We start from the raw sequence: 17,951 nt of genomic DNA, 5'->3' as shown, positions 1-17,951 counted from the left end.
CCTCACTATTATTGAGTTCTTAATGTTAATAGCCTCTCTAATTTCCCTTAGCATTTCATCATCACTATCACTGTTCTGGTCAGGTGGTCAATAATAGATCCCTAATGTTATATTCTTATTAGATCATGAAATTACTATCCATAGAGATTCTATGGAACATGTGGATTCACTTAAGATTTTTGCTTCATTTGATTCTACATTTTCTTTCACATACAGTGCCACCCCCTTCCTCTCCCCCCCCCCTTGCCTGTTCTGTCCTTCCGATATATTTTGTACCCGGAATGATTGTGTCCCATTGATTGTCCTCAGTCCACCATGTTTCTGTGATGCCTATTATATCAATATCCTTCTTTATCACAAGGCACTCTAGTTCACCCATCTTATTATTTAGACTTCTAGCATTTGTGTACAAGCACTTTAAAAATATGTCACTGTTTATTTGTCTGCCCTTTTCTGATGTGTCCAATTCTTTATGTGAATGTTTCTTGTCTGATCTGGCCCTTATATTATCCTCTTCCATCCTCTGCTCCTGACTAGAACCTGGAGAATCTCTATCAATAGACTCTCCTAAGAGAAGTCTCTGTCTGAGCCACATGCTCCTCTGCAGCAGTCAGCTTTCCCCCATCTCCTAGTTTAAAAACTGCTCTGCAACCTTTTTAATGTTAAGTGCCAGCAGTCTGGTTTCACTTTGGTTTAGGTGGAGCCCATCCTTCCTGTATAGGCTCTCGCATCCCAAAAGTTTCCCCAATTCCTAATGAATCTAAACTCCTCCTCTCTACACCATCATCTCATCCACGCATTGAGGGCTGGTCTACACTACGCGTTTAAACCGGTTTTACGAGCGTTAAACCGATTTAATGCCACACCCGTCCACACTAAGAGGCCCCTTATATCGATTTTAATGGCTCTTTAAATCGGTTTCTGTACTCCTCCCCGACGAGAGGAGTAGCGCTAATATCGGGATTAACATATCGGAATAGGGTTAGTGTGGCCGCAAATCAACGGTATTGGCCTCCGGGCGGTATCCCACAGTGCACCACTGACCGCTCTGGACAGCATTCTGAACTCTGATGCACTGGCCAGATAAACAGGAAAAGCCCCGCGAACTTTTGAAATTCATTTCCTGCTTCCCCAGCGTGGAGAGCTCATCAGCACAGGTGACCACGCACAGCTCATCTGCACGGGTAACAATGCAGTCTCCTGAGAATCGAAAAAGAGCCCCAGCATGGACTGCACGGGAGGTACTGGATCTGATCGCTATATGGGGAGAGGATTCAGTGCTAACAGAACTGCGTTCCAAAAGACGAAATGAAAAAGTATTTGAAAGAATTTCTAAGGCTATGATGGATAAAGGCCACAGCAGGGACTCAGTGCTGTGCAGAGTGAAAGTTAAGGAGCTCAGACAAGCCTACCAGAAAACCAAAGAAGCAAACGGAAGGTCCGGGGCAGGGCCAAAAACATGCCGCTTCTACGCTGAGCTGCATGCAATTTTAGGGGGCTGCGCCACAAGTACCCCACCCCTGTCCGTGGATTCCGAGGTGGGGGTTGTAATCTCTGCCATGGCTGAGGATTATGTGGACGGGGAAGATGACGATGAAGAAGAGGAGGACGAGCTAGCAGAGAGCACACAGCACTCCATGAGCCCCAACAGGCAGGAGCTTTTTCTCACCCTGACGGAATTACCCTCCCAAGCCACTATCCCAGACAATGAAGCCATGGAAGGGACCTCTGGTGAGTGTACCTTTGCAAATATCAAACATTGTTTTTTAAGCAAGCGTTTTTTAATGATTGATTTGCCCTGAGGACTTGGGATGCATTCGCAGACAGTATAGTTACTTAGAAAATTTGTTAACATGTCCGGGGATTGAGCGGAAATCCTCCAGGGACATCTCAATGAAGCGCTTCTGGAGGTACTCCAGAAGCCTTTGCAGAAGGTTTCTGGGCAAGGCAGCCTTGTTCCGTCCACCATGGTAGGACACTTTACCACGCCATGCATGTAGCAAGTAATCAGGTATCATTGCATGGCAAAGCATAGCTGCGTATGGTCCCGGTGATTGCTGGCATTCAAGAAGCACCCGTTATTTATCTCACTGTGTTATCCTCAGCAAAGTGATATCGTTCAGGGTAACCTGGTTGAAAATCAGGAATTTAAGTAAGGGGGATGGCCATTTTCCTACTGGGTTCGTGGACTGCAGCAGCTTAAAAAAAAATCCTTTCCAGCATGTAGCCAAGCGGGGGGAGGGGAGGAGTGAAATGCCAATGATCTTTTTCGCGTTTGGTCAGCGGGGATCTTCCCAGCTACCAGCCACGCAGTGGTGGGGGGGAAGGGTGCTGATTAGCAGGGAGCTAGCATGGTATTAGCCATGCGTTGGGGGGAGAGGTAAATCATTGCAGAAGCCGAAAGACAGTGGCTTACCATGGCCACATGCAAGCTGAATTCTGATGCCCAGACCTGTGTCTGTGAGATCTGTAACCCCAGAGCTGCAGGCACTCAGTATTAAGATGAAAAATGCGACCTTGTAGGGAAATCACATGTGCTATGTAAGGTGAATAGTGCTGTTCGCTGTGAAAGAGTATAACCATTGTTCTGTAAAATGTATCTTTTTAAATACTTCTCTCCCTCATGCAGCTGCAAATTTTTCAAGCCTCCCTACTCCATCCCAAAGGCTAGCCCAGATAAGGCGGAGGAAAAAGAAGACGCGAGATGAAATGTTCTCGGATATTATGGAAGTTACACGCAAGGAAAGAGCTCATCTGAATGAGTGGAAGGAGGTGGTATCAAATTACAGGAAAGATGCCAGTGAACGTGAGGACAGGAGGGACACCCGAGATGAGAGGTGGTGGCAGGAAGATCGGCAGGAAGATCAGCGGTGGCGGGATGCAACTCTGGGGCTGCTGCGTGATCAAACTGACATGCTCCGGCGTCTGGTGGAGCTTCAGGAATGGCAGCAGGATCACAGAGTGCCGCTGAAGCCCCTGTATAACCACGCTCAACCCTTACCATGTTCCACATCCTCCTCACCCAGACGTGTAAGAACGCGTGTGGGGAGGCTCCGTGCACCCGCCCACTCCACCCCCGTGGACAGCCCAACCAGAAGGCTGTCATTACTGTGAAATTTTTTTAGTGGCCTTCTCCATCCCTCCTATCCTCCTCCCAAACCACACCCTTACTTCTCTCCCTCTTTTTATAATGAATTAATAAAGAATTCATGATTTTTAAACTATAGTGACTTTATTTGCATAAGTAAGCTGTACTCGAAGGGGGAGGGGGAGTTGCTTACAGGGAATGAGTCAACCAAGGGGGGTGGGTGTTCATCAACAAACACAGCAATCACACCGTACCCTGGCCAGTGATGAAGCTCGTTTTCAAAGCTTCTCTGATGCGCACCGCTTCCTGGTGTGCTCTTCTAATCTCCATGGTGTCTGGCTGCGCGTAATCAGCGGCCAGGTGATTTGCCTCAGCCTCCCACCCCGCCATAAAGGTCTCCCCCTTACTCTCACAGAGATTGTGGAGAATACAGCAAGCAGCAATAACATAGGGGACATTGGTTTGGCTGAGGTCTGAGCGAGTCAGTAATGTGCACCAGTGCGCCTTTAAACGGCCAAATGCACATTCTACCACCATTCTGCACTTGCTCAGCCTGTAGTTGAACAGATCCTGACCACTGTCCAGGCTGCCTGTGTATGGCTTCATGAGCCATGGCATCAAGGGGTAGGCTGGGTCCCCCAGGATAACGACAGGCATTTCAACATCCCCAACTGTTATTTTCTGTTCTGGGAAGTAATTCCCTTGCTGCAGCCATTTAAACAGAGTAGTGCTTCTGAAGACGCGAGCGTCATGAACCCTCCCTGGCCATCCCACATGGATGTTGGTGAAACGTCCCTTGTGGTCCACCAGTGCTTGCAGCACCATTGAAAAGTACCCCTTCCGGTTTACGTACTGGGTGCCCTAGCGCTCCGGTGCCAAGGTAGGGATATGGGTTCCATCTATCGCACCCCCACAGTTAGGGAATCCCAGTGCAGCAAAGCCATCCACTATGGCCTGCACGTTTCCCAGAGTCACAACCTTTCGTAGCAGCAGCTTAGTGATTGCTTTGGCTACTTGCATCACAGCAGCCCCCACAGTAGATTTTCCAACTCCAAATTGATTCCCGACTGACCGGTAGCTGTCTGGCGTTGCAAGCTTCCACAGGGCTATCGCCACTCGCTTCTCTACTGTGAGGGCTGCTCTCATCTTGGTATTATGGCGTTTCAGGGCAGGGGCAAGCAAGTCACAAAGTTCCATGAAAGTGCCCTTATGCATGCGAAAGTTTTGCAGCCACTGCGAATCGTCCCACACCTGCAACACAATGCGGTCCCACCAGTCAGTGCATGTTTCCCAGGCCCAAAATCGGCGTTCATTGGATAGAATCTGCCCCATTACCATCAGGATCTCCAAAGTGCAGGGGCCCGCGGTTTGAGAGAATTCTGTGTCCACGTCCTCATCACTGTCATCGCCGCGCTGCTGTATCCGCCTCCTCCTCGCCTCGGTTTGAAGGTCCTGGTTCACCATAGACTGCACGAGAGTGCGCGAGGTGTTTAAAACATCCACGATTGCAGTATTGAGCTGAGCAGGGTCCATGCTTGCTGTGTTATGGCGTCTGCACAGTTCACAAAGCAAAAAAGGCGCGAAACGGTTGTCTGCTGCTTTCAGGGATGGAGGGGTGAGGCTGTACCCAGAACCATCCGCGGCAATGATTTTTTCCCCATCAGGCACTGGGAACTCAACCCAGAATTCCAAGGGGTGGGGGAGGCTGTGGGAACTATGGGATAGCTATGGAATAGCTACCCACAGTGCAACACTCCAGAAATCGACGCTAGCCTAGGACCTTGGACGCACACCACCGAATTAATGTGCTTAGTGTGGCCGCGGGCACTCGATTTTATACAATCTGTTTTACTAAACCGGTTTCTGTAAATTCGGAATAATCCCGTAGTGTAGACGTACCCTGAGATGCTGAAGCTCTGCCTGCCTACCTGGCCCTGTGCGTGGAACTGGAAGCATTTCTGAGAATGCCACCATAGAGGTCCTGGATTTCAGTCTCTTCCCTAGCTGCCTAAATTTGCCCTTCAGGACGTCTCTCCTACCCTTCCCTATGTCATTGGTACCTACATGTACCACGACCACTGGCTCCTCCCCAACACTACACAAGTCTATCCAGATGCCTAGAGAGATCCGAACCTTCGCGCCAGGCAGGCAAACATACTCCACCCAATCATACATGGTACACTCAGGGCAATAAACTGGATAGCCCCGACTCTGCTGTTGGGCTTCTGCCTGTGTGGTCTCCTAGTTAATGAAAGGGTTTTATTTAAATCAAGGAGTTTTGAATGTAGTTTAGTTTATAGTTTTAAAAAACAGCAAGGGACCCTTGCCGCCCTTCACACTCCCCTTCCAAACTACCTTGCGAAACTTCCTGTTAGCAGCCCCTGTTCGCATTTAGCTCTGTAAAACTTGTACAAAAAGATGCAGCTAATCATATGGTATGTAAAACCTGAAGGTCCTTATGTTCCTACTTGTAATTACTGAAGGCTGGGATAGAGCTGACAGTACTGTTCATATTCAGAATGAAACCTCTTACTATATAGGACTGGATGCCTCTGGGGTAGATGAAGTGCTGTAGAACCTTTCATCTCTGGATCACCAATTTGATATCTGGCTTGGGTTGGTAGTGACTGAAAGTTGTTACTGCTAGACATGGCTCAGAAACAGATTTTTAAAATGCAATTTTCCTCAGAAAAAAATCAAACTACAAAAATAAATGTAGATTAACTCTCTGGCTCAAAAAAAACCCCAAACAAACAAACAAAAAAACCTGAAAATTTTCTAAATTTTCTTTCCCAAAAATATCCAGAAGTTTGAGGAGGAGAGAGGGTCAAACAAGGGAAAATCTGCATGATGAATATAAACGCTCAATTGGGGCTAGATTCACTTCAGTGGGACCATTCACATGGGTAAATACTCTTTTGGGTGAGTTAGAGTTCCCACAGTAAAATAAAGCAGAGAATTTGACTGTGGTATTTCTTTTTGGAGAAGTCTTATTTACACTGAATATTTAAAATTAAAAACACTTTCCTTTCTACCTGCCCCTTACCTCAGATCAATTCGCTTTAGCAAGAGCTCCATCAAGATACGTTGTAGGGTATTACTCTTTAGTTTGCATGATTACCTAGTGTCGGATTGTTTTGCATAAGAGTGTGGGAAACTGACATGCAAGTCTCAAGGATGAGGCTCGTTCTTATCTGCTGGGGAGGAATATATAAATAATAAATAAGTTGGAGGTTGATGTTAAATAATAGCCAATTATAGCTGTGCTTGTGTGTACCTTTAACCAATTATTATTAATTAATTGCTTGCTACTAATTGTATAAATGAATGAATGATGGGAGAAGAAATAAGAAATAAATGAATTGAATGAACTGACTGAGCTTTTTTCATGCCGCTCGGCAGGCACCGAGACGCAACAAATGGTGACCCAGCGTGATTTTTGATTCGAATCATGATAGTCGGGAGCCTGAGCCCGAGCCAGAACGCCAGGAGAGCGAGCCAGAGGGCGGAGTGCCTATCTGGCGTGATTCGTATCGAATGCTGAAAAAGTCGGTGGGTGGCCCCGGCCTGCCTGTTGTTCCAGGCGGAGGAGCCGCGGAGGAGAAGGAAGGAAGGGGGCGCCCAAGGAGAGGGAGGCGAAGGAGCGGCGGTGGTGAGCGGTGATAGAACCGCATCAGCAAGCAGGAAAAAGATAAGCAGAAGAAAGAAGCTGCACATTATGAAGCGGCAGGAGGCTCCTCTGATATATTATATCCCCGCCGCTGCGGTGGGACACAGAGAAGGGACCTTTCGTAAAACAAATACAGTCTTTGATAAAACTGTTTGGGAGTGGCTACTCCAGGAGCTTTAGTCGGTGACTCAGGGCTTTCGAGAGCTTTCTCCCTGTCAAGTAAGGAAGAAAATACAGAAGAAGAAAATACACAAGGAAGAAAAACATTATGAAATTTCAGGGAAAAGAATTTCCCTTGCTGCTACTTTAGAGAGGAGAAGAGAGGAGAGAGGAGGCTCCTCTGGGCTGCGGGGAGGGCTCGGGGGGGGAGGGAGGTGGGCGAGGAAGCAAGCCCTGGAGAAAAGGTTGGAGTGCGCCGTGGCAGAGCGGAGCCCGTGTGGCCCTTGGCCCCAGAGTTTTGGACAAGCAAGCAAGTTGTTTGTAGGAGTTGTCTGGAGAGGCGAGGCTGGTCCTGGCCTGGGAGCCTGGCAGCCGGGAGCCTGGGACGTTGATGTGAGCAGCAACAGTTGGCACAAAGAAGCCAGCAGGACAGTTTTTAAACAAAGCTAAAAAGCTAAAGGAAGAAAAAAAGCAAAGAACAGCATGAGTTAAAGACAGCTCATTTTTTTTTTTTTTTTTCCAAGGACATATTTGTCTCACTCCACAAAGCTGAGCTGAGAAAAACAAAAAAAAATAAATGGAAAGCAAAAAAATCTGCAGCATGACTGGAATGTTAGCTGTCTCCTTTCTGAGTATGGAAGAGCTGCCCCCAAGAGAGATACTGCTGCCATTTTTTTTTTTGCAAACACCTTTGGACTGAGATTTTTCATTTTGACCCCTTCACATCAGGATCATTTCAATTTGATTTTTTTGACTGATTTTTTTTCTAATTTTTTTTTTTTTTTAATTTTAAAAGGACAAGAGCAGCTAAAGGTGTAAGGTCAAGTTAAATTTCCCCTTGTCCGGTGGTGGAAAGAAAACCCCATGACCACGTGTTTGATTTTGCCAAAGTCAAGAAAAAAAAACTAAAAGACATTGAAGATTTGAAAAGTGAAGAAATTTGAGAAAAAACAACAAGAAGAAGAAACTCTATTAGACACTGAATTAAACACTGGCAGGAAGAAATTTGAATTATCTGCTGAAAATGTGGAATTGATTATTTTTTTTGAGGATTTTTTTTTTTAGCATGTATTTTTTTTATGATATTTTGGTTTTTTATATTTATTTTTTATTATTGGTAGGTTATGGATATATATCCTTATGTTGGTTGAAACTTCTTTTGATTGCCTTTTGAATGATTGAGTTTGAATTTTGAATGGCCTTGTTTTGGGCTTGGAAGTGTTTGGCCATTCGATAGCCCACTAGCAGATAAGAGCCATATGGATATTTATATTGATTGGGGGTTGTATTGATATATTTGTAGAGAGATATGGTGAGTTTGGTTGAGTACCATTGAGTTGACTGTTGTGTGCCCCCAGTTGGGATGTGCGGCAGCTGGGGGGTGAATTTATTTGGGTTAATGGGGGAGGATGATGGTGGAATTAATTGCCCCAATTTTTTAGGGTTTTTATTTTTTTTGTTGTCCCATTTTTTTTTTGTTTAGTTTTTTTTTTTTTTGATTTGAGTCTTTTGGGATTTTTTTGTTGTGGCATAAAGAGTTAGGGTTATTTTGGCTTAATGGCTTTAAATTTTTTGTTTTGTTTTTTTTTGTATGTATTTATGTGTTGTTAGTCTATTTTAGTTTTTGTTTTTTGTGTTTATTGTGCTGATTGTGTTATTTGTTGTGTGTTATATATTTATTGGCCATATTTGATGAAACCAAGCCATAGCGTGTGGAAAAATAATATAAGAGAGGAGGGCTGGAAAATGGTACAACACAGACAACAAGCTTGGAAACTAACAGGGAAACTTGAGGTGTAGTTGAAAGAAAGTTAACTTAAAGGTAAGTTTAGAATTGCTTAATAAGGTAAAGTTGAAAAATGTTGGAAGAAAAAATAATTTTGTAATTTTGCTGAAAGAGAAAAATAATTGTGTTTTTTGAAATTTTTTGTAAAAAATTTTGTGGTAAGAAAAGAAATTGTTTTATTGTGTTTTATTGTGTTATAATGTATATTCAATAATTGATGTTTTTAATTTGATTGTATTAATAATAATTTTAATTATATTTGCTATGTTAATATATATGTATTTTTTTTTAATTGTTTTTAATGCTAATTTTTTAAGAAATTTAAAATTGTGATTTGTTTATAATTAAAGTAATTAGAAGTAATTTTAATTTTGTTTTGAAATTGTTTGATTTTTTTTTTTTTTTATTTTTTGGTTTTTATAGTAGAGCTTTATAGGTTTTTTATATTTTTTAAGTTTAATTTAATTGCCCAGTTTTTTTTTTTTTGTTTTTGTTTTTATTGTTTGTGTTGTTATTTTATAGTATTTTTTGTTTTGTTTAATGTATTTTTTATGTTTATATATGTTATTTATGTTTTATTTGTTTTAGTTTTTTGTTTTTGTGTTGTGTTTGAATTGTTTGTTTTGTTTGTTAATGTGTTTATGGTGTATGTTTGTTTTTATGTGGGATAAATGTCAGTTTGATTACCTGACACATGATGAGAGGACTGTACATAATATTAATAATTTGAATTTTGTGTTTTGTTTTGTAGATATTGTGGTGTTTTGGTTTATGTGTGTTTGGTTTGTGTATTTGTGTTGGGTTTTGTTTTTGATGTTTTGGTTTTTATGTTGGTTTTATGTTTTTATGGATTAATTTTTTGATTTTTTATGTTTATATTTTTTATTTGTTTTTTTTATGTTTTATTTTGCTGTTTATTGGTTTTTTATTTTGTTTATGGTTGAGAGGAGAATGTTTGCTTAGTGTTTGATTGTTACTGGTTATGAAAGTGGAGGATGTGAGGAGGAGATAGAACAGAGGCCATAGGATAAGATGCGAGGTGCAGAGTTGGAAGAGGCCAGGGTGGGCCAGAATGGGTGGATGGGAAATGGGAAGAGAGGCCTGGAGGCATCATGGGAATGCAGCCAGGCCTTGGCCTTGGCCAGAATGCTGCTGCCATAAATATTGCATGGGTGAGGTGCCATGAGGCCCTTTGCAATGGAAACCTGCTTGTTTTGCTGCCATGTTGCTGCATGGAGGGCCCCTTGGAGCTGCCTTTGCCATGGGTTTTAAGGGGTTTGGGATGTATATAGAAAATAGGGCGTTAGCGTATGGGGTTGTTTACCTTTTAGTTAAGTTGTTTAGTTAGGGAAGCTGTTTTGATATTTTTGCTTGAAAATAGTTTAATGTGTTGTTTTTTAGTTTGAAGTTAGTGAAGTGTCGTTTTGTTTTGCTTAAAGTTGAGGGGAAATGTATTGATTTTTTTTTATAGAGTGCTTGGAAATTCTTTTGCGGATTGTTATGGATGAGGAAAATGGATGTATATGCAGGCAATAACAGGATATAAGTTTAGATCTGCTGGAGGATGATTAGATAATAAAATATTATGTTAAATAGTCTGTGAAATATTAACCAATCTTAGGGGAGAATATTATAACCTAATTCCTAATATAAATCCCAGAATACATGCTAGAAAAAAAATGGTTTACAGGACTAACAAAGGTTTCCCATATCGAGGTTTACACTGAAGGATTACTTTCTCATTCAATAATATTTCATTTGGTTACAAATTATAAAAAGAGAATTAATTAATTTACAATAGATTTCTAAAAGAACCTGTCGTATTATTCATTGTGAATAATGTAGCTGAACAATTTAGTCCTTATTCCCATTTGTACGTTGTCGCCAAAGAGTTCATAATTTTTGTACATTAGCTCATTTTTTGCAATTGCTCGCTGACCAGTTTTGCGAAGTTTTATTTGTAGACTCGTCTCTGAGTCTTTGGTATTATTTTGCATCGCTTGTTTATAACTGTAAGTCCCCTGGTTTTCGTTTCCATCCCTGCATGAGTGACTTCAGTTTTGTAAACAGAAATCACCCTTCCTCCCCTCATTTTGTTCACAAATTATCCTTGAACATTATGAATTGTTTACCGAATCTGTGTGAATAATGAAAAGAGCTGTTCAAAATAGTCACAGGAGCTTTTCCATTGTGAATGCTCTTACAAATATATATTCATGGCGGTATTTGGAATGGTTTTGCTCTCCTCTACCATTTTTGTGAATAAAAACACAAGTTTCGTGAATACATAAATAAAAGTGGGCATGGATTGGTGGGTGTTATGTGCAAGAATATTAAACCAATACTTCCTAGCTATATTTGCTCACGCCTAGAGCCATGATTATTTAAACACACAGGAGAATATTCTCTTCTTTGATTCACACAAGATGGATTTCTGTTACATATCTTGACTCTTGCCGCAGTGTGAACACCCTTTTCAACATGTCTTCCATTTGCTGCTACAATTATTTTAATCTGAAATAAATCATTAAACCATCTTGACACGTTGGAAGAGGTGGACAATTAATGAACTGATACTAAAATTGCAATCTAATCATGACCATAGACACTCACCAGACTTTATATTTTATTATAGATTACAAGGAGCAGGTTCTTACCTGATTTACACCCTGATGAATTGCAGATGAATTGCAAGCAGAATTTGGCCCTAATTTAACAAACCGTATTCTATTCACCTGCAAATCTCCTGCAGCTCACTCGCTTTTCTTTTTTAAATCTATTATTTTTCTTTTGCGCCAACACTAGGATTGCAAGGATTAAAGGGGTCACAAGGTCCCCCAGGAAAGATGGGCCCTGGTGGACTAGTAGGAGGGAAGGGCTCACCAGGAGAAAAAGGCACAAAAGGAGATATTGGAGGTAGAGGTAAGAGCTATGATTATTTTGACTGGAAGGTTAACTTTAAATTTTAATTTTAAATTCTCTAATTTCAAACAGAACTCCCTTTCTCTGCAAAAAAAAAAGTGTCAAGGATTTTGCACCAAAAAGAGCAATCTAATTTTGATTATTGAATTGACTACTGATTGTATGTTATCACATTCCTGGTCAGCAACTCTCAATCTGTTCATCTCAATGTATTGCCCATACACAAAGTTGCAATGAGTCAGGCATTATTAAAAAAAGAATGGATCTTTCCTGTTGCGTCGCATGGCGGACGTGGACAGAGCTCAACAATCAGTTTGATTGGTAACAGAGTCATTTATTTCTCTCCAGCATACATCTTTATACAATTGGTTAACAAAATACACACAAGCACTGCTATAACTTCAACATCATCCTAGACAGCTTCAAATTTATTATCCTATTATGATTAACCTAATCTAAAAACCTAAACATCCCAGGTTTCCCACACTATCTCCTAGAAACCTAAACATCCTAACTTCCCACACTACCAGGTGCCAGCTAGCAAAATATTCCAACACTTTCCCAGCAGAGACAGTAGTTTTAGTAGGGTTATGATATAAATGAACATTTCACGTATTTTCCTTTCACCCTGTTTCATCAGGATTGCAAGGAGTCCCAGGTTTGAAGGGTAACCCAGGCAATGCGGGCCCTTCTGGGCCAAAAGGGGATAAGGGTTCACCAGGCGAAAAAGGAGTAAAAGGGGAAAGAGGTAAGTGGTGTCATTAGACTGTACTGTACACTCCAGTAATTGTTTCCAATCTAATGGTGCTGTACAGTATTCAGAAATAGATCATTGTCGGTTATTGTGCAGTTGAACATGTGCAATTTTCTTTAACTTTCTCTAACTTCTATATGGTGTGGGAATTATACAAGTTGCAATTGAATCATGTAGCTGTGATGGGATAGTTTGATGACTGTGCACCAAAAAGCAGTAGGATTTTTCCCTCTGATATTTATAATCTGTTATATGATGGTGCTAGATTTCAAAATCCACACACTCCTCAAGTCTCCCTGTGCATTCACTATCATCAAGTAACCGGCAAAGCCCAGTATTATTCCCACCAGCAGACTCACTGTAATAAAAAGCACCTGATAATAAAATTGCTGGATTTGTACATCTCATTCCCTTCATCACTCCCTAGGCCTGCCAGGAACTACAGGTTCGCTGGGCCAGCCAGGAATCGCAGGCTCCCCTGGGCCAAAAGGGGACAAAGGTTCAGTAGGTGAAAAGGGAGCAAAAGGAGACAAAGGAGACAGAGGTAAGTGATGTAGACAGGCTTGAATTCTGCACTGCAAAGATTGCTTCCAAATTAACAATGTCTCTGCTGCTGCAAATTGCCACAGCTCTGTTGCCTCCATTTACACTGGCCGAGAACTTGTCCCGTAGACTTAGAAGATAGTGATGGACACAAGTTGAAAAGGTTCAAGATTCCATTTGGTTAAATACAAAGCCAAAGGCTGTACACTTATCTGAAGCATAACCAAATCCCCTTTGCCCTAGAAATCAGGACTCAGCTCTTGGAAATACAGCCTTGCTAATGAAATTTACGGGAATTCTTAGTTCTAACCGATTGAAAACTACTGAGTGAATAGCTTGCTTTTGGTCCAGAATTTCAGTATTTCAGTGTTTCCATGTTTAACCATTGCCAGTTAGGGCTTAACTGCACAGGGAAATTGGCCGGCATAATAATAGTGGAATAAATATATAGCACTCATAGGCATGTGCAGGACATCTCATTAGGGTGTGCACCCAGAGAATTTTTTTTAAAGGCGAACATTTATTGAATACTCAATCATAAAGGACATTTTTATTCATCAAACAAACTAAAAAAAACCTAAAACTTAACTAAACTTAATTTTTTTTTAAATTAACAACTAAATTTTACTTAAAAAATTACACAAAATCCAAATTTTTGTGGTAGCGATAACCAGGCGTATACAAAGATAAAATCAATTTTCATGATCTTTATCTTTAACCGGATAATGAGCTAACCCAAATTGACCAAAACAGATTAAGGTTTCTTCATCTTCCTGTCCTAGAGAATGAGACATCGCTCACCAGGTGTTATGGACTTAAATTCCTCGATTACATCATTGTAATTAATTGACTACGCCAATTCTTGTTCAATGTACAAAATTATGAGTGAGCTGAGGAACTGTTGGGACATTGTACTTCTTAGTTTGTTTTGAACATGTGCTAGTTTCGAAAAGGCTCTTTCACCTGAACAGCTTGTAACAGGTAAGACTGCAAAGCATTGAATAGATTTGTAAAAAGTGTGGAACATGGAAGACCGATCTGATTCCTTTAGCCAATCAAGCCACCCTCTGGTGGTGTTCGTAGTGCTACCTTCAGGAACAGATCTGTCATAACCCCAAAGCAATCTGACTTCAGCTTCCAACTCATCCAAGGACAACTTAAATTTGTTGGCAATGATTCTTATATTGTCCCTACCAATGTCTAAGCTCAGCAGTTTTCCCATTGCAGTCACAATTTTACAAGTCTCCTGTTCAAATTGCTGGTCAATGCCGGTAATCATAGAATATCGGGATTGGAAGGGACCTCAGGAGGTGATCCAACCCCCTGCTCAAAGCAGGACCAATCCCCAGCCAGATTTTTGCCCCAGATCACTAAATGATCCTCTTAAGGATTGAACTCACAACCCTGGGTTTAGCAGTCTAATGCCCAAACCACTGAACTATCCAGTCTAGGAGTGGTTAAATTGAAGTTATTCTCTTCTGCTCCTTTTTTGTATCAAAGAGGTGATGCTGGGACTCAAACGCGTCATCAAAAGAAGTGGACATTTTTCTCTTCTTAACTGGAGGAATCGATATATCATTCTCTACACACATTTTCACACTGTCATTGAAAATAGATTGAAAATATTCTGGGCCACTTCTCATCACAGCCAAAGAGTTACACAAGCTTTTCACCCCTGTCATTGCAGTAAGTAAGTTGAGATCTGGAGCTTGAAGAGCCTTTCTCACTTTTACCACCATCTGGAGAATAGGGTGCATCATATGAAGGGCGAAGATGAACTTGAATGAATTTAGTTCATGGATAAGGCCCCTGGCTTTTATTTTAGTGTCAGCAAGGCGAGTTGTTTTGCTAATCTCTTGTAAAGCTTGTAAAATGATAAGAGTAGTTTTGTTTTACAGCAGCCACTGCTTCTGCTCTGCATGCGTATCTTGTGTTTGACAGTGACTTCAAAGTCTTCAACTGGAATCCTACTTCTTGTGAAATCTTCTCCATTACTGCATGTCGCACAGGAATCCCCTCCATGAAGGCATAAAGAGTCTGAATAACACCAAAAAAATCAAAGACAGTTCTGTTTTGTTTACTTGAAGTGCATGAATCTACTAGGACGAGGTTCAAACAATGTGCATAGCAGTGTACATAGAGTATTTCACTGTTTCTTTCTTTACATTTCATTTGAACTCCTGCAGTACATCCAGACATAGTAGATGCCTCATCAAAACAGACAGACATCACTAATGACCAGTCAGTTTTAAGAATGCCAAAGACATCATTTAACTGGTCAAAAATAGACCGAGCATCAACTTGCAATCCTACTGTTGCACATGATTTGCCATTACGAGATCATATTTTTGGAGCATGTTGGCAAGATTTAGAAATAAATCTTTCTCAGAACTGTCAGCTTTTTCCAACCTTTCGCCAAACACAGAACAATGTCAATCAGTCGCTCCATTTGACTTCGGTTATGGAACCGTTCTTCTTGTTTAGACAGATAAGCCTGCTTGCCCTCATCCAAAAATACATCAATAGGTTTCCCTTCATTAAAACTTGACCATGAAGAACAGCTCAACACATGAGATTTTGATAGTTGGTGGTTTTTAAAACATTCATTAGACCTATGCCAGTTTCCGAATCCCTTATCAATAAATGCTAGATCAGTGTGACTTTTGTTTGCTGCATCATTAGGGGAGAAGAAATGGCAGTAAAAGCAAAATGCTGCATCCTTTGATGGGCAATATTCTAACCACCTATACTTTTCATAACAATCGAACTGAAAACTTTTTTGTTTATTCCCTATTTTACTTATAGGAAACATGCTCAATCTAGGCTGATAAGGACCTCTAGATAATCGAGACAGCGTTCTAATCTATTTTTTTGAATATCACAGACAGGGTCATTAGATGGCATCTTTGATGGCTTTGAATAGAAACTATACTGACCTGAACAGAGAGAGAGTCTGTTTCTGTTGGTCATTACTCAGTTTATTGCACGCACTGGAACTGGTGGTGGCATTATCTTCACTGTCGAAGAAAAACTCAGTTCTCGCTTTCTGTTTGGGTGCAGCAAAATCAAATACTTTATTCTTTCTCTAGTAATTACAATAGAGGGAGAGAGTGTCCTAGGAAACAAGGTTGCCCCTTGTCCCGGACAGGTCTCTCTCAATTAGTAAACAATCACTACAAGCATTTATACCTTTGTTACAGACAATAGCTAGCAATCCTGGAGACAGTAAAAAGAAAACATTTGCATTTGTTTATACATAAGCTTCTTTGCTATCTTATTTGTCTTACTACTAGAAAAAAAACAAGACTGCACATTGCAAGGTCGTAATAACTTTCACACAGTTCACTCTGTCTTACATTCTCTTGCTTACATTCTCTAGCCAACTCATGCTAACTTAACTAACATACATTTAAGATCCCTTCAAATCCTTGTTAATTATTAATTGGCTTCCACATCACGTAAGTTCTTAACTGAGGAGTCCGAGGTATTTCCACTACTATCACCACATTCATTATAATTCAGTTTGTGTGCTCTTTCTTATCTTAACAACAAACCAATCCATATTTTAAAATTAAAAGTGGGTATCATACGATTGAATTAAAACGTAAAGCCACGGGCTTGTTATGCCATTTCAGTAGAGTACACACCACAAAGATGACAAACACTGTAGACACTGCGCTGGACACGCCTGACACGGACGCTTATATAGGTCAAAGAATTTTCTAGAATAGTAGTTGGAGGGGGAGAGGAGGACCAATGGTAATGCGGCACTGCAGTAGTGGGGACGCATGCTACGAGTGAACGCGGGCTTTCTATACATTTCCAAAGCCCTGAGGGGCCGGATCTGGGCCATAGTTCACCCACCCCTGCATTAGGGTGTGCCTGGGCACACCCCATGCCGTGTGCATGCCTATGATAGCACTGTAGCTAAGTTGGTCAATTTCCCTGTGTAGACAAGCCCTTAGTGTAGTTAAGAGTACAAAAATAAGCATTCGCAGAAAGTTAAACTAACTTTCCTGACAGTAAACAAATCCTTAATTTGAGTTCAAATAAGGACATATCTTATCGAAATTACTTTAATCACCCAACAGTACATGAATTGCTAAATCTTAACAAGCAACAGAGAGTTCTGTGGCTTAAGTACATTTGTTATAGACTAACAAATGTACTTAAGCATAAGCTTTCGTGGGTGAATACCCACTTTGTCAGACGCTATGCTCCAATACATTTGTTAGTCTTTAAGGTGCCACGGGACTCTTAGTCTGGATCTGTAAAAAGCAACAAACACAGCTCCCCCTCTGATAAATAAATCTTAACAGAACCTCTATTTGTATTTACCTGCAATTTCTACATGATGTCAGAATTATTTAAGTCTAAATAGAATTGCTTTATCTTTGAAAAGAGAATCTAGTATTCCTAAGTAATCTGATATTCATCATTTAGACTTCATGGGTATTAAATGGTGGAGTTTCAGCTACCATTATTAGATGCACTCTTCACGTTTCTGTGTTCAATTGTTGCTCAGGCAGAGTATCATCAAGCAAATGGCAAAGAGCATATATGTCACTACTATAATTTATTCTTAATAGTGATATAGTGCTTTGCATTTTCAAAGCACTTTACAAATATGAATCACTTCTGAAGGTGTGTGATGATCCATATTTTACAAATGAAGAAACTGGGGCAAAGCCTGTGGAAGTTGTAATTTGTCCAAGATTAGCAGCAAGTTTCCATTAGAGCTTTTATTAGAACTCTGGGATCCCTGGATCTGAGCTCCGTGTTCAAATAAATAAGAATATGCGAGAGCATATTAGCCATTTATTAGAGGGGTGTACTGCATGTCAGGACACCTGGGTTCTATACCTAGCCCTGTTACTGTTTCACTAAGTGATCTTGTCCAATATGGTTGACTTCTCTGGGTCTCAGTTACTTCATTTGCAAACTGGGCATACTACTACTTAGTTCAAAGGTGGCATCCAGGCTAAATTGATCGATTGTTGGTAAAATATGAGATTTTTAGATGAAAGGC

The 17,951-nt window shown here is 40.9% G+C and overlaps 1 protein-coding gene across 2 annotated transcripts in view; it reads left to right on the top strand.

Annotated features, from left to right (window-relative positions):
* LOC120409261 (pulmonary surfactant-associated protein D-like) overlaps positions 1-17,951 on the top strand; it is a 34,513-nt gene that overhangs the window by 4,132 nt on the left and 12,430 nt on the right. For both annotated transcript variants that reach the window (XM_039547012.1, XM_039547011.1), the window contains exons 3-5: positions 11,509-11,625; positions 12,266-12,373; positions 12,807-12,923. In XM_039547012.1, the coding sequence (XP_039402946.1) occupies positions 11,509-11,625; positions 12,266-12,373; positions 12,807-12,923 (342 nt within the window). The remainder of the gene's footprint in view (positions 1-11,508; positions 11,626-12,265; positions 12,374-12,806; positions 12,924-17,951) is intronic.

Source organism: Mauremys reevesii, linkage group 7 (genome assembly GCF_016161935.1).
Source record: "Mauremys reevesii isolate NIE-2019 linkage group 7, ASM1616193v1, whole genome shotgun sequence".
Classification (NCBI taxonomy): domain Eukaryota; kingdom Metazoa; phylum Chordata; order Testudines; family Geoemydidae; genus Mauremys; species Mauremys reevesii.
Note: the sequence above shows the minus strand (reverse complement) of the source record. Positions and strands in the feature narration are given on the sequence as shown.